The 23,222-nt window shown below is 43.4% G+C and overlaps 1 protein-coding gene and 1 long non-coding RNA gene across 3 annotated transcripts; one reads left to right on the top strand and one right to left on the bottom strand.

The window, feature by feature from the left end:
• Positions 1-326: 326 nt before the first annotated feature.
• Positions 327-22,484, top strand: Dhx33 (DEAH-box helicase 33). Of its 2 annotated transcripts, XR_002212701.2 has the most exons (13): positions 327-737; positions 2,584-2,744; positions 3,721-3,948; positions 4,148-4,318; positions 9,013-9,198; positions 9,876-9,987; positions 11,355-11,514; positions 11,676-11,764; positions 12,737-12,864; positions 13,259-13,462; positions 15,722-15,808; positions 18,716-19,120; positions 19,906-22,484. XR_002212701.2 is itself a non-coding variant. In XM_020168252.2 (12 exons), exons 1-12 carry the CDS (start codon positions 461-463, stop codon positions 19,022-19,024), a joined length of 2,112 nt encoding a protein of 703 aa, XP_020023841.2. In that variant the 5' UTR covers positions 327-460; the 3' UTR covers positions 19,025-22,484. The 2 variants fall into 2 exon arrangements, 1 of the variants encoding a protein (XP_020023841.2); XM_020168252.2 differs by having other exon boundaries at positions 18,716-22,484.
• On the bottom strand, positions 20,909-23,180 carry LOC141413839 (uncharacterized). Its single transcript, XR_012438776.1, has 2 exons — positions 22,822-23,180; positions 20,909-22,289 (listed from the first exon to the last, which is right to left on the bottom strand). It is a non-coding gene; the product is annotated as an uncharacterized lncRNA (long non-coding RNA).
• Positions 23,181-23,222: the final 42 nt, after the last annotated feature.

Genomic DNA, 23,222 nt, shown 5'->3' with positions numbered 1-23,222 from the left:
AGTTGTTTAGAAGATTAATGCAAAAAATATGTTCCTGATTGATTTTACAGATTTAAGCAGTTTCTTTGAAGAATGACGATTATTGTTGACAGAGATGGGGAAGTGGGTTTTTACTGCAAAAAGTGTTACTAGAACAAAACTTAATGAGAAGAACATCCTTACGGAAGCCCTAGATTGTTGGGAACCAGATGGCCTATCATTTGCTGTTGTTGCTGCGGGCTATTTTGCAGTAATACCGCAAACCCTTCTCCCCTCGCTCCCAGGAAGTGAAAGCCCTCCCCAATGCATGCTGGGAGTTGCAGTCCCTTTTCTAAAGGCTGGGGGCGGCCGTGAGGTCATCGGTGGTCGCCGGGAGCAGCTCGCACGTGGTGAGGAAGGGGCGGTCGGCGCTTGCTGTTAGTAGCCTCAGAGGAGCAGGAGTTGCCGGAGCTCGCGTCTCCCGCCGCGTCGCCCTCCCGACATGCCGGAGGAGGCGGGCTTCCCGCCGGCCAAGAGATTCCGGCCGGGCTCTGGGACCCCGAGCCGCGCTGACTCCTACCTATCCGGGAGGCGAGTGGTGATGCTGCTGACTGCGGGGGGCGGCGGCGGCGGCCGGAGGCAACAGCCGCCCCTGGCCCAGCCCTCGTCCAGTCCCTACCGTGAGGCCCTGGAGCTGCAGCGCCGGAGTCTGCCCATCTTTCAGGCGCGGGCGCAGCTGTTGGCCAGGCTCCGAAACCTGGACAGTGCCGTCCTCATCGGTGGGTAGCCATGCCCGCGGGCCCATTCCTGCACTCCGTACCTGGCTTCGCGACACCACTTTTTCTTAGGTGCCTCTCACTGCCTTCCACTGGTTTCTTCAACAAACTTGAAAGCCTTTTTTTGGTGTCAGGCGTGGAGAGGGACCTCGGAGAAGAGTCGGACAGCGCGCTGTCCTGGATAGCCCAGGAGACTGACGTGTTGTAAGAAAAGACTTACCATCGGTGAAGGGTTAGAGAGGCGTCCCGGGTAATCGGGGAGTTTAGCAGAGGTCATCCGACCACAATCTGTTAGGCAGCAGCTGCGGAGGTAGTCCCCAAAGGAAGGGGCCTGCCTGAGAGATTGGAGATTAGAAACAGCCCAGTAAAACAGATAGTAGTAGTTTTTGGTGCATGAAGAGATCTGGACAGAGTTGTAGGATAGGGATTGATTTCAAGGTTCTTTGATCTTAAAGGTTTAAGTAAACGGAGCTCCTGAAGGACCAAGAGGATGAGCCGTCCACGAGGGAGATGCAAAAGTGCTGGTAATGAGAGGAATAGAATTGTAGAAGGAAATGAGCAGCTCTAGCAGTGAAGTCCACTATGTCCCCCCCAACACTCCCCCCCACACACACATACACACATTGCCCACCGAATTTGGATTGTGGATTCCGCTTAGAACTATTTCAGTAGAATTGTGGGGGTAAGAGCTAATCTGGCATTAGGCTGAAAATAAGTAGGAGGTGAGAGAATGCAACCGATGGGAATGCACTTCTGTTTTGAGAAAAAGGCTAGAAGGAACTTGCAAGTATTCATAGGTTAAGGGGAAGAACACAGCATCTAGGAGGCTGAAGATGGAATAGAGCTAATGGAGTGCAATCAGGAGGCATGGGGAAGGGGGCACTTAGCAACAAGGACTAAGTGGAACCCAGGGCTTCATGCGTGTTAGGCATGTGCTGTACCACTGAGTTAGCCTGGAATAAAGGAAGGCCATCTCAGAGAGTATGAGCCTGGAGAAAGGAGGTAAGGGTGTGACTGCAGAAACACTTGGGAAGTAAGGGGAAGATCCCATTTGAGGTCTTTTGTATAAGTGCAAGAGTTCTGCTGAGAATGGAAGTTCCAGGGCTTCCAGTAGATGCTTGGTTAGGATGGAGACAGAAGGCAGGCTTCAAAAACTGGAACTAGATCCATGATCAAGTTGGCACCCATATGCATTTTGGCTCTACATCTGCATGGTTGACTTACTTTACTTTAGCAATGCTCAGTTGCTCTGGCTCAGGACCTGGAAAAATGCACAGAGACATTGATCTAAGTTTGAGGTTGTGCTGCTGGATTCAGCAGGAAGATTGCCGAATAATCAGTCTGATTCTTGACTGAGACAGGAAAGGTGACCAGTCAGAGGGGACTGATGGCTGTGAGAGAAATGAAAGACTAATGGGACTGTAGCAATCTGAGGTTAGAAAGGTAGCAAAACAAGGGAGAAGAAGGATGCACAGGTTTTCCCAATTCTTTCCTCTAGTTAAGCACTATTAAAAGAACTGCAGAGGGTAGAAGATAACTTGCTGGGTGCTTACTACATGCAGGGTTCTCAAGTCCATGAAGAGATAGAGACCTAATTATTTCTGCAGAATCATTTCCTACAGGTGGAATTGTGGATCAAATGGTGTAGACATTTTACAGGTTTTTATAATTCGGCCTCTTGAGAAACAATACCAATGAAGATTCCCCAGCAGTATACGTGTACCCATTCCTCATTCTCTTGCGACATTACCGGCTCAGGACATTCTTTTTTAACCTTTTCTTTTGACTTTGAACTCTTTGGTAAACTTTGTGTCAATCTGCATTTAAGTGAGACTTTTTTCCTCCCTAGGGGAAACTGGCTCTGGGAAGACAACTCAGATTCCTCAGTATCTTTATGAAGGGGGAATCAGCCGCCAGGGTATCATTGCAGTGACCCAGCCCCGTCGAGTGGCTGCCATCTCTCTTGCCACTAGAGTCTCAGACGAAAAGAGGACTGAACTCGGGAAACTGGTATCTTACTCACTTCTTTACTATCAGTACTTTTTTTTTAAACTAAACTATGTCCCTGCACTTTATTTTCTGAACAGTACATAGATGCATACCGGCTTCTTTCTTGCCACAATTCTTTAAGCTGGTCAGAGTTCTTTTACAGTTCTGGAGAGATCAGGGGCTATAACAGGCTGTCAGTCCTATTGGCTTTGATTTCAAAAGCTGTTGGTCAAGTTCAATAAATTAGATTTTTTTGTTTTTAGCGCATGTGCTATACCACTAAGCTATAGCTCCAGTCCTAAATTAGATGTTTTCCTTGGGTATCTAAAGCTTCAGTAGCCTCTGTTAAAGCTCGTATGTATAAATCTTTTTAGAAAAATTATAAGCATCATTCTTTCATATATGCAGATATTCATAACAAATTTCAGAACTCATGCTGAGTTCTGAGAAGACAGCTTTATATTTTTGTTTGTGTGAGTGTGCTAACCTCACTGAAAAACATATTGAAGCCAGGCGCCCATGGCTCACACCTGTAATCCTAGCTGCTCAGGAGACAGAGATCAGGAGGATCTCAGTTCAAGTCAACCCAGGCAAATAGTTTGAGAAATCTTATCTCAAAAAAAAAAAAAAAATCCTTCACAAAAAAGAGCTGGTGGAGTGGCTCAAGGTGTAGGCCCTGTGTTTAAACCCCTTTACTACAAAAAAAAAAAAAAACCAAACCAGATATTTCATATTTATTCTTAGTTTCAAATGAAGCTATTAAGTAGCTTGAGGAAGAAGGTTAGTTTCTAATTCTTTGTAACACTCAGTATCATTACAGTTAAAGGTGAGAGTCCAGTATGTATTTCCCCAACTAGAAGGCAGGCTTCTTGAGGGAACAGGGCAGGGTGGTGTTGGTCTTGTTCACTGTGATAGTGCAAGTGCCTGGCAGAGCCCTGGATATGCAGGGGATGCTCAACACATGTCTGATGAATGAATGAGTTGTTTCTTTGCACAGATTGGTTATACAGTGCGCTTTGAGGATGTCACCTCAGAAGATACCAGGATCAAGTTCCTAACAGATGGCATGCTTCTGCGTGAAGCAATTTCAGACTCCCTGCTTCGGAAGTACAGCTGTGTCATTTTGGATGAAGCCCATGAACGGACTATCCACACAGATGTCCTTTTTGGAGTGGTGAAAGCTGCACAGAAGAGGCGAAAGGAGCTGGGGAAACTGCCTCTCAAAGTATGTGTAGCACCTTTAAGGCATAGGCCCATGTTCTTCCTCAGTGTGTTCTGGGCTCATTCTGCTTTAGAACCATGGGAGAAAGTTAACCATGATGGGAGTATCATGAGCCTCAAGCATCTGCTTTTAGGATTTGGGAGGGACACAAAAAGCCTGCTGAGTGCTTGTTTCCCATCCCTGTCCTGGTTCTCTTATGTAGGTGATTGTGATGTCAGCTACAATGGATGTGGACCTGTTTTCTCAGTATTTCAATGGAGCCCCTGTCCTCTACCTGGAGGGTCGGCAGCATCCAATCCAGATTTTTTACACTAAACAGCCTCAGCATGATTACCTGCATGCAGCTCTTGTCTCAGTTTTCCAGATCCACCAGGTATGGAATGGGGTGCAAATTCCTGGTAAGTTTTGCTTTATTTTGCATTTGGTAGTAAGAGCATTCAGCCTGGAGAAGAAAAGCCACTGAATCAAGCAGGTTTTTATGAGCTGTGTCATCAGTATGAGTTAAATTGGTTTGAACTCAGGTCTTCGCCCCTACAAGGCAGGCGCTCTACTGCTTGAGCCACACCTCAGACCTAAGAAGCACGTTTTATGTTGCAACTCAGTATACAATGTATATAGCTGAAATAAGTCTACAAAGCCTACCTCTTTTTTACTATATGTGATGTGCTCTGATGTTTTATTCTTCATAAAAAAAAAAAAAAAGTTGATATTGACCCAGTACCAGGTTGTAACTTAGAGGTTTTTTAAAAACTGTATTAGAGAACTATTTCAAAATTTGCTCTCATTTTATTAAAATTTATTTTAAAATTTTGAATGTTTAAGTCAATTCATGTTTGTTTAGTTTGTTTAAAATTGACTGTTCTGGGCGGGTGCTAGTGATGCACACCTGTAATCATAGCTACGAGGGAGGCATCGATCAGGAGGATCTAGGTTCAAAGCCAGCACCTGCAAATAGTTCATGAAACCCTATCTTGAAAATACCCAATACATAAAAGGGCTGGAGGTGTGGCTAAAGTGGTAGAGCGCTTGCCTAGCAAGTTCAAGACTCTGAATTCAGCCCCCAGTGCCACCAAAAAAATAATTTGACTATTAATCTTCCTATTTTCTGAGAAAATCTACAGCTAAAGAATTTGTATTTTAAACTAAGTTGTAAATGTAGTTCAAAGTGATTTTTTTTGGTGGTGGGTTTTTTTTTTTTTGTTTCTGTTTTTTTTTTTTGGTTTTTTTTTTTTTGTGGGACTGTGGTCTGAACTCAGGGCTTTGTACTTGCAAAGCAGGCACTCTACTGCTTGAGACATGCCTCCAGTCCATTTTGGTCTGGTTATTTTGGGCATAGAGTCTAACAAACTGTTTGCTTCAGCTGGCCTCTAACCATGATCATGAGCTCAGCCTCTCAAGTAGAATTATAGGTATGAGCCACCAGCACTTGGCTAGTTTAAAGTTTCAAAAAGCCAACAAGTTAATAAAAAAGTCAAGGTTAATAATAATAATAAAGCAGTTACTTTTGCTTCCTTATCTCTGATTCCTGTTCTTTAGGGTAATTGCTTTCAATCCCTTTGCTGATTCTTCTGGATATTACCTTCAAAATACCCTGCTTATATTGCTATTTCTTTTTTTTTTTTTTTTTTTTGGCACTGCTGGAGTTTTGAACTCATGGCCTCACTCTCGCTAGGCAGGCGCTCTACCACTTGAGCCATTCCACCAGTTCTTTTTTTTTTCCCCTGAGACAGGGTCTCCCAAACTATTTGTTGGGGGCTGGCTTTGAACCGTGATCCTCCTGATTTCTACCTCCTGAGTAGCTAGGATTATAGCTGTGAGCCTCTGGCACCCAGCTGCTATTTCTTGATGTATCGGAATTAGCCATTATTTGCTGATATCTTACTATGGTAGACCAGGATTTAGATGTACCTCTCCCTACCTGTCTTCTCCATCCTCTAATATCAAGTTGGGCATGGTGGTGCACACCTGTGATCCCAGCTATTCAGGAACCAGAGGCAGAAGAATTGAGAGCTTAAAACTAGCCCTGGCAAAGTTAGCAAGACCCTATCTCAGAAATGAAATAGAGGGAAGTGGTGGGGGTAGGTGGCCCAAACAATGCATACATATGTGAGTAAATGTAAAAATGGTTAAAAAAAAAAAAAAAAGAAGAAAGACATGAAATACAAAACAATAGGGGCACGGTTCAGGTTATAGAAGCCACTGAACTCAATTCCCAGTACTGCTAAATGCAAACAGACATACACACATACATACAAATTAAAAATAAGATAAAAATGTGAACATCAGTATTTACAGTATGAAGACTGTACATTGCTAGCAGCATCCCATCCTTATTTCCTGGTTCCTTGGACAACACAATCATGCAAGTTTTCCATGTAGCTAAGTCTCTTTTTTTCTCCAAAATGTTTTAATGCCTGTCATATGGCAATCATGAGTATGTGTTCTGTGTTCAGACACAATCTGTCTCTCTCTATGGTCATTTATACTGCTGTCCAATCTGAACAGGTGGCTTTGCTAGACCTCTGTGCAGCTGTTCTCTTAACTACTTCTGGCCATTCTCCTGTAGTGAAACCCATATGGCCTTCTGTGCCTTCCAGCCTGGGTACACTAGGAGGGAAGGAAACCTGAGAGTTTGACCAGGCTGTACTCAGACTCTGAGCTAATCTCTGTGTTTTCCTCTCCACAATTCACTTCTGCCTTGTTCCCCCCAACTCCTGAGCCTTTCTGAAAGGCTCACGAAAATTGACTCGTGTCTTGTCACTATTCCCCTTAGCTTCTCCTGTGCAACCACGTCATTCAGTCCCTGTCCCTGTGGCCCCCCACCCCCCGTCCCTTCCTCCTTTAGAAATGAGTTGAACTCTCATCTCCTATTGTCTTTGTCACTGTGGGAAAATGACCTTTACGTCAACTTGATGGGATCTGCCTTGTTCAACTGCTGACAGCAAACTTAAATGAGGATTTTTCATGAATGACTGCTGGTATATTCAGGTTATATAGTGGCTTTGATGAATTCTCCTACTGATGAACTTTTGTTTTAGATTTTATTCCATCTGCATGAATCTCTGAACATTTGTCCTATTAATACTAGACTCAAAAGCTACACACACATAAAAAAATACAAGTGTACATATGTACAGTTCTCCCTTGATATCCATGAGGAATTGGTTCCAGGACAAAATTTGAGAATGCCCAGGTCCTTTATATAAGATGTCCTAGTATTTGCATAGCCCCTACATACACATCCTTCCTATACTTAAAATCATCTCTAGATTACTTGTAATATCCACTACAGTGGAAGTGCTACGCAAAATAGTTGCTATGCTATATTGTGCAGAGAATAGTAACAAGAATAGAGTCTATACATGTCCAGCAAGATACAGTTTTTTAAAAACTATTTTTGATCTGCATTTGGTTGAGTCTGTGGGTGCAGAGCCTGAAGTATTAAGAGGACAACTGTGTGTACAGACAATTATTACTAAATATTTTTCGATTATTTTGCCATTAAGCAGCTTACAAATTAATTTGTGCGAACAGACATCAAAGAAAGGTGAGACAAATGGCAGGTCAGTTGTCAGTACTTGGGTGTTGTTCCCTGGAGAGTGCAGGACTCCCTTAACCTCCATGTCTCAGGCACTGTATAGTGTACTTTCTGGGGTTTAAAAGTGCTTTTATTTTTTCAGCATTTTTATTAGCATATCTTAGTTGTACAGTGGGGGTTCATTATGACATTTGTATATATGCTTACAATGTATCTTATTTTTTTATTTTTTGGTGGTACTAGAGTTTGAACTCAGGGCCTCATGCTTGGTAGGCAGGCAGTCTTACCGCTTGAGCCACTCTGTCAAGTACAAGCTACACCTTACCTTAGATTCATCTCCTCCATCATTCTCCCGCATCCTCCCCCCTTAGAACAGTTTTTTTAGCAGGTTTCATTGTTTTATTTTCATACACATATACAAAGTACATTGACACTCCTTCACCCTCTTCTCTTTACCCTGCCCCCTGCCCAATGATATCCTCCCTGGACAGGACCTGTTTTACCTTCCTGTCCTTCATTTTTTTAATTGTTTTTTTTTTTTCTTTGTTTGTTTTGGTTTTGGTTTTGGTGGGAATGGGATTTGAACTCAGGGCCTCATGCTTATACAGCAGGCACTCTACCACTTGAGCCATGCCTCCAGTCCTTCATTTTTTTAAGTGTACATTGACTATTAAATGGCGCTTTGCTGTGGTATTTCACATGCATACCCATTGTACTTTAATCAGATTAACCCCTCTATTACTTTGTCACCCTGCTCCCCTATTATTCAGCAGCTCTCAGTGCATTTCGTTATGCTGTTTCAGACACAGATGCATTGTGTTTCAAAATTCACTCTATCATTCTGTGAAGGTGCCTTTGATGGTGTCACTCAGCAAGGTTCCTTTGCTGGTCATTTCCATGGATTGGGATTTTCCCAAGTTGTCTCCTGTTTTATCAGCTTCATCTTTCAATATACTTATGAAAGAGAGGAAGCTTTATGTAGATTTTATTTGCCTTGCTGATTATGCTTTTCATGGTATTCTTACAAAAGTAGTAATTTTCCTTCAGAATTTCCTTAGTTGGTATTTATTTATTTATTTATTTAACTTTGTTTTTAACGGTACTGGGCTTCATGTTTGCTGGGCAAGTGCTCTACTACTTGAGCCATGCTTGCTAGCCCTTGTTTGCTTTAGTTATTTTTCCAGCCTCAGATGGTGATCCTCTCTTCTCCACCTAGTTGGGATTACAGACCCACACCACAACACCTGGTTTATTTCTTGAGATGGAGTGTTTCTAATTTTTTGCCCCAGCTGGCCTTGAGCTGTGATCCTCCCAATCCCTGCCTCCCAAGTAGCTGGGATTACAGATGTGAACCACTGTGCCAAGCCATTAACTGGTTTTAAAACCTACCTGGTTTACTCAGTTTTATGCATTGCCAATACTGGTAAGGGTTTTCTCCTAGAGAGACATCAATATTTAGGCTTTTTATATCTCCACAATTAAGATAAATAACTCAGGGTGGCCATAATTTTTTTCTACTTTTTTTATAGGAAGCCCCTTCTTCCCAGGACATCCTTGTGTTTCTTACTGGTCAGGAGGAGATTGAAGCAATGAGCAAGACTTGCCGAGACATTGCAAAGCACCTTCCGGATGGTTGCCCTGCAATGCTGGTCCTTCCTCTGTACGCCTCCCTGCCCTATGCACAGCAACTCCGAGTCTTCCAAGGAGCCCCAAAGGTGAGAGACCACTTCCTCTGTCCAACTCCATTGTCGTGCAGTAAGTCAGACCCACCAGTGGGGCCTGCGTGCCTGTCGCTAAGCTCCAGGTAAAGTGTATGGGAAGGGGAGCTTAGGTACCAAATCAGCAAACTGAGTGGGCACAGGTATAGAATACCAAGCTGTGCTGTGAGAAGAGGGAAATAGTTGTCAGGGGTTGAGGGAGTGTGGAAAGGCAGAGGCCTCTTCTAAGGGCCAGTATAAACCACATGTGTCCATAGTACCACGTGCCTTTGCTGTACTGGACATGATGCTTGCTAACACTTGCATATACTGTTTTCCATCCTCACGGGATCCTGTGGGGATACTGAGGCCCCAGGAGGGGAGGTAAGACTTGGTCAGGGGGCACACAGTAAGCGACTGGCAGGGCCAGGATTTCAACTCTATCCACTTGCTTCTGAACCCTGTGCTTTTTCCACTCCATCTCATTGCCTGCAGTAGCCTTTAGGACCGAAGTCACCCCTTCCTGCTCCCTACCCACTTTAATAGCCCAACTGTTGACATTAACGATGGCCATTAATAATGAAGTCATCTTCTTGATCATGAGTGAACTGTGGAAATTAATGGTGAGAATATGGTTTAAAACTTCTGAATCATATGTGCGTCATATGGCTTTTTGGTTTTCTTATTCTTTTTAGGGCTATCGCAAAGTGATCATTTCAACCAACATCGCTGAAACCTCCATAACCATTACAGGAATAAAATATGTTGTTGACACAGGCATGGTTAAAGCAAAGAAGTATAACCCTGGTGAGAATGAGTAGCTCATGAATGTCTCCTCTGTGTAGAGAGCCACTGTTGAAGCTGTACTCCCACAGTTTCCCCTAAAATGAATGTTGCATGTTCGTAAGGAGCAGAGATTTGGGTGGCGGGAGCCATAAGAGAGATAGTCCAGAAGTGAAGTCTGAAAAGGGGACCTGAGGCAGGTATGTGAGACAAGAAGTCAAGACAGGAAAGGTCATTTTCGACCTTTCTTTCTGAGATGACTCACTTTCTTCTCAGAGAAGCGTCTCTATTCCAATCAACTTTAATTTTCTTGCTCTCACCCTAGAGATGACCAACTTTTGTCTATTGGAAGTATATTTCTTTTCTAATAAACTTTGATATCATTTCACTACAAAAGAAAGAAAGAAAAAAAAAAAAAACCACACGGGAAAGAAAAGCACAGTTTAGCAAACTTGGACAGAGGGTCCGAGGCCCAGGCAGAGCATGTGGGGGAGCCCATGAGAAGCTGAGTGAGAGTGATAGCTCATGACAGGGACAGCCTGGTGCCAGTCAGAGGCTCTCCTGAGAAACAATATTTGAGGATTGCAGCTTTAGGCTTCCAGGTTTCCCAGGAAGGAGACAGGAGCCCTCAGCTTAGTTGAGGGACAGAGTCAAGGGGACGCACGTGCTGTCTCCTTCCTTACTTGGAGTCATTATTACTCATTTCTGTCATATACCTTGCTTTATTCTACAGAGAATTTGAGGCACCTTCAAATACCATTTCCTGTGAGGTTTTCTTTAGTAGGTCACTTAACTTTCACAGGTGTGTCTCCTAGGGACAGTGTTTGTGACAGAGTGGATCTCCAGTTCCTGACATAGAGTACACCTTTACTGAGAAAATTAGTGTTCTTTACTTGTAGGAAGCAAACATGATCTGCGTTCTCATAGAGCTGAGAGGGAGGATAGAGCACACAAGTGACTGGAGGCATGTAGTTTTGTTGTCATTTATTGTTACTGTGACTAACCTTTTCTGCTATTAGCACCAAAAATGCTGTGTCCCAAGGAGCCCTAGTACCAGGCAGACTGGACTGCCTGGCCATCCTATAATCTAAGCCAAGACTTTGAAACCACCCTTCTGGCCCTTGCTACCAGCATGAGGCTTTTCTGATGTTTTTGTCACAGATCTCACATAGGGCTCATTGCAAGGCTTTGTTTCACTGTGGGACCAAACCACTGCAGAGCAACCTTGTTTTGTGCTTTCTCATTTAGCCTTAAGTTTTTGTGGACTCCTGTGATGCAGAAAGACTCACTGGTGTTCTGAGCACCATTTTTTTCTTTGTCAGCACGTAGAAATAGTTTGATAAACAAATAGGTGATGAACAAAGCACTCATGGGGCATGTTCTCCCTCCAGTCAGTAGTCTTGAGGTGTTAGCTGTGCAGCGGGTGTCAAAGACCCAGGCCTGGCAGCGCACAGGGAGGGCTGGCAGAGAGGAGAGTGGCATCTGCTACCGGCTCTACACTGAAGAGGAGTTTGAGAAGTTTGATAAGATGACCGTGCCAGAGATCCAAAGGTAGGCTCGGGTTGTACCTTTCCTCCTGCTGTCTCTCCCCTTGTCTGTCCTTCCTGCTGGCTCCTGTTTTCCCAGAGTTGCAGCTTTTGCTAATATTCTTCAGTGAATTCACTAGCTGGGGACTCAGGACAGATGAATGACTGTTGTCTTACTCTTCACAGGTGTAACCTGGCGAGTGTGATACTTCAGCTCCTAGCAATGAAAGTTCCAAATGTGCTGACCTTTGATTTCATGTCCAAACCATCTCCAGGTAAGTGGAATCCTCAGGGTAGTAGAAGGTGAGCTAGTAGATAACCACAAATGTACTCTTCCAAAACAAAAAACATTCTGGGAGAAAAAAAGTATTTCAGTAATCTTTTGCTTATTTAATTTGATGTCTAACAGCACTGTCTATCAGAGAAGTGTCTCAGAATTGTGAAATGATAGATTCTGTGCTGTCAGCACCATCATGTGAGGACCTATAGCCAAGGGCTTTGACTTCTGGTCCATGGCAAACTGCAGAAAGCTAATGAAGTTGTACTTTCATCAGCGAAAGCACAGCAAAGGTCAAATTTCTTTGCATTAACTGGAATTTAACCAGTTCATTGCCAATCTCTCCATCAGTGCAGTGGAAAACAAGTGAGATTCTTGATGATGGTAGTTTCAGCACCTGGCATCTCATTGATACCATTTTCTTTTTAAGTGAAGAAATGCAATTATTTAAAAAAGAGAAAGAAAAGAAAAGAAAAATTAAGGCATTGGCGGGTATGCAAGGATTCTACCCCAAACCTCAGGTTCTTAGTTTTCCTCTCTAGAGCAGCCACTGTGGCCATTTTCTAGTTGTCTTCAAGAGGAAATCTATGCACATGGGAGTACGTGTAGTCTTAAAAAACACAAATGGCAAGAAATACTGTACACTGTTCTATGCTTGATTTTTTTTTTTTTTTTTTAACATTTCATTGTTAAATTCCTCCAATATCTGTGTACCTACTACCAGGCAGCCCTGCCTGGCTGCCGTTGCCTGTTCCCATACCTTGGGGTAGCTACTCCCCTGGAGTTGCTTTCTAATTCTCTCTCTGTTCTTTAGTGGTATTACTAATGCTTTGAAAAGTGTGAGGGGATTGTGGTGGGATGGTCTCTTTTGTCATTGATGGAGTTATCAGAAGCTCCTGAAAGTACTGAACTAGCTGCAACTTCTACCTGTTTTGGATATTGGCTCCTTTTTATGTCTCTGTTTCTTTAGATCACATTCAGGCGGCCATTGCCCAGCTGGACCTGTTAGGTGCTCTTGAACATAAGGATGACCAGCTTACTCTGACTCCAATTGGAAGAAAGATGTCAGCATTTCCTTTAGAGCCCAAATTTGCCAAAGTAAATGATCCCTCCTCCTCAGTCCCCTTTCTGTATACTACAGGTTAGCCATCCCAAGGAAGTGCCCGAGCTTGGCCTTCCAGACTAATCTCACTTGTTCTCTTTAAGTGTTAAAGTATCACCGTGTGCTTTGTGTACAGTGCTGATTTACATTTTGTGTGGGACTCATGGATAGATGAAAGTCATGAATCCTGCCCACAGGGATTTGAAATACTGTGGGAAAGGTGGTTTTGTTTTACAAACAAGTAAAATGTCTGATAGGCAAAGTCATGGTTTTGTACAAACTTGCCCTTTAACTCCTTAGAAGGGAAGCTTCAAGAGATTATACCGAAATACTGTATTCAGAAGCTAAGAAAAAAATAGGCTTACACATTTTTAAATTTTGGTTTTATAGACCATCCTCCTGTCCCCCAAATTCCACTGTACAGAGGAGATTCTGACCATCGTCTCTCTGCTGTCTGTGGATAGTGTTCTCCACAACCCTCCTGCCAAGCGGGATGAAGTTCAGGGGATCCGGAAGAAGTTCATATCTAGCGAGGGAGATCACATTACCCTGCTCAATATCTATCGGACCTTCAAAAACATAGGTGGAAATAAGGTGAGCCTTGTTTTGTTCCTTTTCTCAAATGATAGCACCTACCTTTTGTGGTTGAATCATCTAAAAGAGCCATCAAAAGGATACCATATGTCATCTCAGAAATAACTGAGTACTGGGAGATCACCAGAAAAAAAATGTAATTCTGGCCTTTGTTCTGCTTGTGTTTAACTTGTGCTTAATGTGGGCAAGTTAGTTAAATATTTGATGACTCAGTTTCTAGCCACTGTTTTTTTTTTTAATTATTATTATTACTATAATGAAATACCTGAGGCAGGCTACTTTATAAAGAGAAAGGTTTATTTTGGCTGATGGTTCTAGAGGTATAAGATCCATGGGTCTTCTCTGGTGCTGGCTTTCTCCTAGCAAAGCTCCATGGTGATACAGAGCATCGCATATCAGGAGACAGAAGTGTGTGTGTATGTGTGTCTGTGTGTGTGTGTGTGTGTGTGTGTGTGTGTGTGTATTCACTTCCTCCTCTAAGAAAGTCACTGGATTCAATCATAGGGTCTCAATCCTAATAGCCTTATGTGAACAGCATTGTTGGATTGAACTCAGGGCCTCATGCTTGAAGTCTTCTACCACTTCAGCCATGCCCCGATTCCTTTTGCTTTTAGTTTGTTTTTTAGATAGGGTCTCGTAAGAATTTTGCTGGGGAGCCCCAAGCCATGAACTTCCTGTCTCTGCTTTCCAAGTAGCTGGTATTATACATGTCGGGTATGAGCCACAATGCCTAGAAGGTTTCCCCCTTTTTTTTTTGGCAGTACAGGGGTTTGAACTAGTTTCTCATACTTGCTAGGCAGGTGCTCTACCATTTTTGCCACTCCACCAGCCCTTTTTTGTGTTGGGTATTTTTGAGATAGGGTTTTGAGAACTATTTGCCTGGGCTGGCTTCAAACTGTGGTCCTCCTGATCTCTGCCTCCTGAGTAGCTAGGATTACAGATGTGAGCCACCAGTGCCCAGAAAGTTTGTACTTCTTAATAACTCATAATGAAAATTAAATTTCAGCAAATGAAGTATTGGGGAATGTTCAAATCATATCCAAACCATACCAGCCACAAGCTGATCTTTCTTCCCCACCCACTGCTAGCTTTCTTTATACTAGTTTTGTTGGTATAGCAATTCAGTTCCTTATGGAACTGATATTCTCTTAATATGTTAATAAAATCAGTAATGGTGCCATATTGTGCATTCTTTTACTTTAAGAAAAAAATACCAGGACACATCTTTAGTATTGTCAACTTTTGCTATATTTACCTCAATTTATATTTAAGCAAACAAAATGCTTTTGATATAGTAAAGGCTCTGAGTCCTTCCTTCCTTATGGAGCACCGTCCTGTAGTTGGTATGTGTTGCCCATGTGCATCAATATACTTATAAACCAGGCATGGTGCCACATGACTGTAATCTCAGGTCTTGAGAAGCTGAGGCAGAAGGATCAAGAGTTTAAGGCCAGGCGGGGCTACATAGTGAGACCCTGAAGAAAAAAAGAAACTAACTTCATGTCCACTCATTCTATAATACAAACACACGTGCTATACTATCCCTTGGCAGCTTCCTTCCACTTCTGGCCCTGTAGTGACCACCTTGTGCAAGTCTTCTTGTGCCCTGGAGGGAACATCTTTGGGGCTGACACCTTAAGAGTGGACCTGCTGGGGAGTGGGATCTGTAACTCAGCTTCACCAGGCTGACAGATGGCCCACAAATTGTCATCTCTCCCTCGTAATATAAGAGTCTCCATTTCCACTATCCTCCCTAACTCATAATTGAAATAACTTCAGTTTTAGTCAAGAACTATATTGCCATGATTCCTCAAGACAGGGAGCGTGAGTTTATTGGGCATTTGTATTTCCTCTTCTGTGAGTTGAATGTATTATTTGTCCTTCTGAGTTGTTGGTCTTTTTTATATTGATTTGTAGATATTTAAGTATATTCTATAGGTACTAAACTTTTATTGGATATGTTGGTGCCAATATTCTAGTCTATAGCTTTTCTCATCTTTTCTTATGGTTCTTTTTTTCTGGGGAGGAGGGGTTTGAGCTCAGAGCTTTATACTCGCTAGACACATGCTCTACCACTCCAGCTATGCCTCCAGCCCAGCTTATTGATATAAAGATAACTTTCCCACATTCCTTTTGCGTATTTGAAAATTTCCCTCTGAATTCAACTGTGTGTTCTAAAGGTTTTATTATATGTTTTTTAGGGTTTTTTTTTCCTGCATAGAAATGAAAGGATTGTGCTATCTTTTTTTCTCTTATCAGGATTGGTGCAGAGAGAATTTTGTCAACAGCAAGAATATGATGTTAGTAGCTGAAGTCAGAGCACAGCTGAGGGAAATCTGCTTAAAGGTATTGTCCCTCTCCAGTGTTCCATGGCGAGCTAAGCTGTCATGTTTCTCTAGGGGAACATTTTTTAAATTGCTTGTTGCCAATGATTACAAAAGAATTCTCATTGTAGAAAAAATTAAAAATAAGCAAGAAAGTAAAACTTACCCTAATTCTATCTACCTCTCACTATTAGTTTATTTTCTAATAGCCCAGAGTTTTTTATTCTTTTTTCTGTTTTTATTGTTTGTTTTGTCTTGTGGTTCTGGGGATTGAATCCAGGGCCTCTTTAGGTGAGGGCTTTACAACTGAGCTATATCCCCAGCCCTTCATTTCACTTTTTACGTAGTTACATTGTGTATATAATGTATATTCAGTTTTATAAACTTTTCTTGTGGTGGTAGGGATGGAACCCAGGGAAAGCCTCATGCATCAGTTTTATAAACTTCATAAGTTTTTCTCAGTGTTATTAGAATTTTACCTAAGGATTCTTCCTAAGCACTTAGTGGGACAATCTTTGCTATGTTTTTCAGATTACAAAAGCAATACATAGTTGTTTAATATTGACACAGTATAGAAAATAGTGGTTTATAATTCAGAATGTTTAAAAGTCTCCGTTAACACTATCCCTTCAGAGATACCTGCTGTTTGTATACATACAATGTATACACATACTTACATGTGGATATGTACATCAAATTTTCTTTCAAAACAGTTATGACATACGGGCTGTTCTGCACCTTGCTTTTTCCACTTTTGGCATGCCTGTAGTGTCTGGCAGCCTTTCACTGCCTGCATATGTCTCTCTTGCTCCTTTTAATGACTTCACACACTTTCTTGTATTCACTATAGTTTACCAGGCCCCTGTAGTGGCCCTGTATGTGAAGTCATAATGACCATCCTCCTACATGTACCCAGGCCCTTGTGTATGTAGAATGAATTTCTAGATGGGGAATTTAGATTTTGATAGGTAGTATCAAAGTGTCCACCACAAAGTTTTATATTAGTTTATATTCCCTCAGAACATGTTTTAAAGCCCTGTCATGGCATGCTCAATGGTGTGTGACACTCTGTTTTATGAGAGGTAGAGGGTTGTTCATGAAAATGTTCTCCTGTGGCTGAGCACTGAGATAATGTCCATGTTTTTGCCAGCATGAGCAGCGATGTGGTGATTGTTTGTATGTAAGGCCGTTTCTGAGAGCGTGTCCCAGTGCAGCCAGTGCTGTGCTCCTTGGAGGCAGATACAACCTGTATCCAGGCCTCTTCCTGGTGCCCACAGAAAGATGCCAATAGAGCTCTTTCTTGCCTAGTAACTTGTTGTATTCTGTATTTTACCCGTTTTCCCAAACCCCTCTTGTACTTGAACAGTTTTCCTGCCAGTCTTATCTCTTGCTTCATGAGCTCTCAGTTTGATTAACAGTGGAAATGGTGCTTTGCCACTAGTTCTGAACATAGTGGCCAAGGGTGTCTCTCTTTATACGCCAGGCACTAGTCAAGGTCCTTGGATTTTGCAGACTTGCCTGAGTATTTTAAGGAACAGCCTAGAAGGGCGATCTGACATACAAGAAGGTAGTGATAATTAGAATTATCACTATGATTTATGAGGCACTTCTTGGCTACTGTTCTAAACACTCACTGGGTTGCCTTATTTAGAAGTGTCTCACCCCATAAGGTTGATTCAGTTATTATTCCTGTTTTATGAGTGATGAAACTAAGCTTAACCCAGTTAAAGTAATTTGCCCCAAGTTAGAGTATAACTAGCAGTCTGGAAGGAGAGCCCACCAATTAGTCTTTGGAGCTTCCTGGAGGTGGTTTTTCTTTTTTTTGTTGCAGTGCTGGGGATCAAACCCAGGGCCTTGTGCATACTGGGAAAGCACTCTACCACTGAGCTATCCCCCAGCCCTTGAGCTCCATCTTGACATAGGAGATAAAGGCAAGGAGCAGTTGATTGCCAAAAACAACAGCACATAAGCCATTGTAAAGGAATCAGGATTGAAAAAGGAGCTAGAAAAAGCCATTAGGAGCCAAGATCATTTTCTCTCTCTGGACCTGCTGGTTGCTTCTGCATGCTTCCTTCCCTGTTCTGCCTTTCTGCCTCCATGCACAAGTGGTTGCTGTTCTTGGCCTCTCCACTTGGTAGCCTGGCAGAGACTGGTTAGATTTCCCATTTCAGAACTAAATGCCTGGAGGAGAGAAGCGTGCCAGCTTAGGTGAAGCAGGTGTCCACCACTGGCGTGTAGGGCTGTGGGCAGCTGTGTGAGGTTCCATGGCCCACTCAGCAAGGGCACGTAACCAGAACTGACTGGCATTCCCACTACAGAGATGAGGCACTCCACTAGTAGTAGCACATGCACGAGCCCAGAGATAGGAATCATGACACTGGTCTAAGAAAGAGGAGGGAGTGGTTATGGAGGACCACGGGATGCCTGCAGAAGAGGGGCAGGAGAGAAGACAGGCACGGTGGTCTCGAGGTGGCTTGTCGTGGCTTCCCCAGATGAAGTTTGCATTGTTCTGCCTGGAGCCATGAGGACACCAAAGGTTTTACATGCACGAAGAATGATGCATGCTGTGCGTTAGGAAGATTAATTTGGTGGCAGCACGGGAGATTACTTGGAGTGAGAAGATGGTGATTTGGGAAAGTGACGGGTAGGCCTTTCCTTCTAAGATGGCATAGATAAGTAGGCGGGGGAGTGTCACTCAGCCTGCCTGTGGTCTGGTAGCTTCTGTGGATGTCTCCCTCACAGTTCCCTGTCTCCGGTTTGCACTCTGCCTCTCCACCCTGCCTGTGCTAATGCCTGGAGCAGCCGAGGTGCCGCTTCTATGAATATTGGGATCCACTCTGTCAGGGTGTGGTGTGCCTGCTTCACAGTGTGCAGTACTGAGCAGGACTAATATTTTGGGTCTTTTCCATCTTGCTTTCTCCTGAAATAGATGTCAGTGCCAATCACATCATCACGAGGAGACACAGAAAGCATCCGCCGCTGCCTGGCTCACAGCCTCTTCATGAGCACCGCTGAGCTCCAGCCAGACGGGTCCTATGCCACCACGGACACCCACCAGCCAGTTGCCATCCACCCCTCATCTGTCCTCTTCCACTGCAAGCCAGCCTGCGTCGTGTACACTGAGCTGCTCTACACCAACAAGTGCTACATGCGTGACCTCTGCATCGTGGACGCTGAGTGGCTGTATGAGGCTGCTCCCGACTACTTCCGGAGGAAATTGAGAACTGCCAGAAGCTGAACCCCCACACCCCAGGAGCTGCCGGTGTGGCTCAGACCTGGAGCTTGACCACAGCTATTCTTGCAGCAGACTCCCAGTTCGGCAGCTAGAGGAGCTGTGAGTTTCAGTGCAACTGAATATGCTGACTTCCAGCAGCAGAGAGCACCTTTGCTAAACCTTCTCAGACTGAACCATGTAGATGTGTACATATCATTTAAACCTTGGGCACTTCAGAATTACGCTTTTGATTCTTGCTAGATGATTTCAGGTGACTTAGTTAATGTCAGAGCCATAGTTTCCTATTTGTGTGGGAGGGGGAATAATAATCATACTTACAGGATTGGGGTCATGAAGTTTAGAGGAAATGAATATAAAGTTACCCAGAGCTTTGCCTGGTGAAAGACAGACTTACAGTTGTGGCCAGGAGTTCCCACTTGTAAACTCAGGTGGCAGAGATTGGGAGGATCATGGTTCAAGGCCAGTCCTGGCCAAAAGTTAGCAAAATTCCATTTCAACAAATAAGCCTGGTATAGTGGTTCATGCCTATAATCCCAGCTATAGGGGAGGTATACGTAGGAGAATCACTGTTCAAGACCAGCCCTAAGCAAAAATGCAAGACCCTATCTGAAAGGGCTGGGGGTGTGGCTCAGGTGGTAAAACGCCTGCCTAGCAAGCAAGAGGTCCTGAGTTCAAACTCCAGTACCTACAAAAACAAAAACAAACAAAACTGATGTTGTAAATTGTGAGATTTGTGCTTAGTCTTTCTGTCCCTGTACACGATGTGAATTTAGTATGACAAAATCCCCTGAGTTCCTGGGACTGAGGGAATTTTCTAAAGGGCCCATAGGAGACTGAAGAGCTTGGGTGCTGGCCTCAATTCTTTTTTTTTCCCCTTTTTGCAGTTCTGGGGATTGGGCCTTACCCATGCCGTATCCCTGAACTACTGCCAGTCATGGATCCTATTCTCATGTCTGCCCGTATGAAGCTTTGCAATAGAGAACCTAAGGAAGTGGCTGCTGTACACATTTCTGGAGGAGGTGCCGTTGTTTCTCAGCTCCCAGAACTGTCCCTCCTGAGCCTCGTGTCTCAGGGTGTGGCTGCTGTGTTTCCAAGCAGAGACCAGCAAGCGCGTCTCCTGGCACTCAGTGACTGGCGCACACCCCCATCAGTGCCTTCAAGGGCGTTTAAGTTTCCTGGGCCAAGGTTGATGTCATGTGTAGTCATAGGAACTGACCTTTCAGTGTGCTGGCCCCCACACTGTCATTTTTCCCTGTCACTGGGCACCTGTGGACCTGTGCACACAAGGGATGATTTCATGCCCGTTTTAGCTATTTCTCTTTGGGTGGGCCCCAGGGCAGAGCTGCTGGGGGGTGGGGAGAAGTGCATGATGAGTAAGAACCCAGAGAACATGGCCTTGTGCACCATGCCTGGTTGTTATGTTCTGGGATGTTATAGATTCTCTGTGATAGCTTTCCTTCTTTGCAGGGACTTGGGAACAATCTGGCTTTGCTACTTCCTAACTTAATTGCTCTGGGCACCTTTTTCTAACTCTTATTGTCTACATTTGTTAGAATTAGTGGCTCTCCACAGACTCGTCCTCCTGGGGAAAGACAGTACATGTTCTTCTTAGCTAGTTAATTATCAAAAGCAAACAATCATCGGGTGTGGTGGTGCACCCGTAATTCCACAACTTGGGAGGCTGAGGCAGGAAGATTACAAGTTCAAGGCCAGCCTGAGTTATATAGCAAGACCTTGACTCAAAGTTTAAGGAAAAAAAAAAAGGCTAGCTTTCCGAGACTTTGGACCTAGGAAACGCCACATCATTTAGCCCTCTTATTTTAATTGGCCTAAACATCACTTATGTTAGAAAGGAATACTCCAATTAAAGACACAGGAACAAAGAATTGTCTTAGCAACGCAAAACTTTACTTCTGGCCAGAAGGGTGCCAGCATGCACATGGCAAAACCAGCACAATTATAAAATCAATTGTACACTTTGTAATAGCAGGGGTCAAACTGGCCAGGAGGCACTGCAAAGACTGCAGACGGCCTCTTCACTCTGGGTCCAGTGAGCACTTTATAGAGATGGTAGGTAGCCTGACTGGGCACATCCAATCCAGGTCTCATTTGACCCTGTTGTGTAAGTTGACTCTGGCCCACTCTTTATTTACAAGTCTAGCCATGGTCCTTAGCAGCGGAGCTACAGCCAGTGTTGAGGGTTGTTTGGCATTTGTGATTGATTTGTTAAAAATGGTTACATTTAGTCCAAATGAAATTTGACAGATCCTATATACCTTATCTTATGGAATTCTTAAACTTTGAACTGTTTCTGTTCCACAGACCAGAAAGGGTTGTTGTTTTTTTCTTTTTAAGTATATTTTTCTAGTAGTATAGAGCTAGGATGTTTGGCTTGACTTAGTAAAAGAAAATTTTGTACTTTTAATAGAACATTCATCATGCTGGTAAAAGGGAGGGAAATTTATTCCTCGGCAATTAGCAGTTTATGTTCCTCAGCAAATTAGCTAGAGGTGTTCTCCCAGTCAAGGAAAACTTAACTTGGATAGTATATGTCCAGTGTTAAGTTCATGAACATTTTCTGGAAATGTATATTCTTTTTTGAAGAGTAAAGGATATAGCTTCTAAGTACCTTTAATGTTTCTGTACAGAAATATGTTTATCACTTGTAACACTGTGATAGGGTTTTAATACAGTATTTAGTTTTTTATTGGGCTTTTTAAAAAGACACTTTTTAACACAGCTGCTCAGGGAAAACCCATCAGGGAAGTCATGGAAAACCCATTCTGACTCCACATATTACTGCAAATAAATTAAAGGTTATTTATATAGAGCTGCAGGGATAGTACAATTTAAACAAACTTTCTTAAGAAAGTTAAATGTTTCACAATTACATTGTAATACAATCTCGAGTTACTCTTTTTCAACTGGTAAAATCTCTGATGTCACACCTCTTTCCAACATGTGCAATGAGTATCTGGATAAATCATTAGCTCCCACGCAGCTTTGTGTAAATAAATGCACTCCAAGCAGCTCTGCACGGCCTCAGGTGTTTGTCTTCTACTGCCAGTAATCTTGGAGTATGAAACACCCAGAGCAGCACATTTCATTACAAGAGGAAGGACACACCAGGTCCTTAGTGGAAATCCATAATGCTGCATCTCTGCTAGTTGTAAAGAGTTGCCAAAATGGAGCAAAACTCATTATTTACTGTGAATCTACATCCACATAATCCAGCCACCATGCATCAAAGATGCCATTCCTTCAGCACCTGTGGGGAAATAATTTTATTATGCTGTATTTGATCAGAATATTATAATGTGCAGAAAAAAACTAAAAGAAACCAAGTTGATTCACCCTGTGTTTTAAATCTGATCTTATTCTGACATAGAAACATCAGCTTTTGTATATAATGCTCAGATTTGCACTTGACTAGCAAATCCATAAAAATGAATCTTGTATGTGATATGTGGCTTCTTTGTTGGGTGTTCATTTGCTTATTTATAGAAAGGTATTTAGGTAATTTTTAAAAATTGATGGTCGTGGGGTTTGATCGCAGAGCTTTGTGCTTGCTAGGCAAGTACTCGACCCTATGGCGTTTAGGTACTATTAAGAATCTTATTGCCACTAATTTGGCAAGGCTTTCTTGGCGTCTTATGTATCTTTTGTATCCTGGGAAGCAGGATCCTGGATTCTTAATCTAAACCTGATAGAAACTATGGCTTGTGGCCCCACAAAAATGTTCTGTTAGAACGTGGATGCAAAGTTAGAGGGTGTGGAAAGAGGTCAACAAAATTACTCACGGGTCCCGCTTTTCGGGGTCTCACAGTACGGGGTGAGGACAGGCTGCCAGGGAAACCGGCAGCACCGCAAGGTTTGCGCTGAAAGAACGAAGCATGAGGCTGAACTTTGCAGTGAAGCTAGGAGGTTCCGGGAAGGCCCCCTAAGGGCGGTGGCCTTGGAGTCCGCGCTGATGGGAGCTGGGGGGCAACCTCAGCGCATTCCGCGAGGTGAGAAAGCTAGGCGTACCGTAAGGGTAGCAGGAGGAAACCAAGAGTAAGCGGCCACTGGGGAGGATTAACACAGGCCCATTCCCAGGCTAAGGATTCCAGCGGGACTGTACCGGAGGCCCCCAACAGAGGGCGAAGTCCCGCCCACGAGGTCTTCCGCGCGCTGGCGCCGGAAGCAGTTTCCGAGCGAGGGC

The sequence above is a fragment of the Castor canadensis genome, chromosome 11 (genome assembly GCF_047511655.1).
Source record: "Castor canadensis chromosome 11, mCasCan1.hap1v2, whole genome shotgun sequence".
NCBI classification, from domain to species: Eukaryota; Metazoa; Chordata; class Mammalia; order Rodentia; family Castoridae; genus Castor; species Castor canadensis.
Note: the sequence above shows the minus strand (reverse complement) of the source record. Positions and strands in the feature narration are given on the sequence as shown.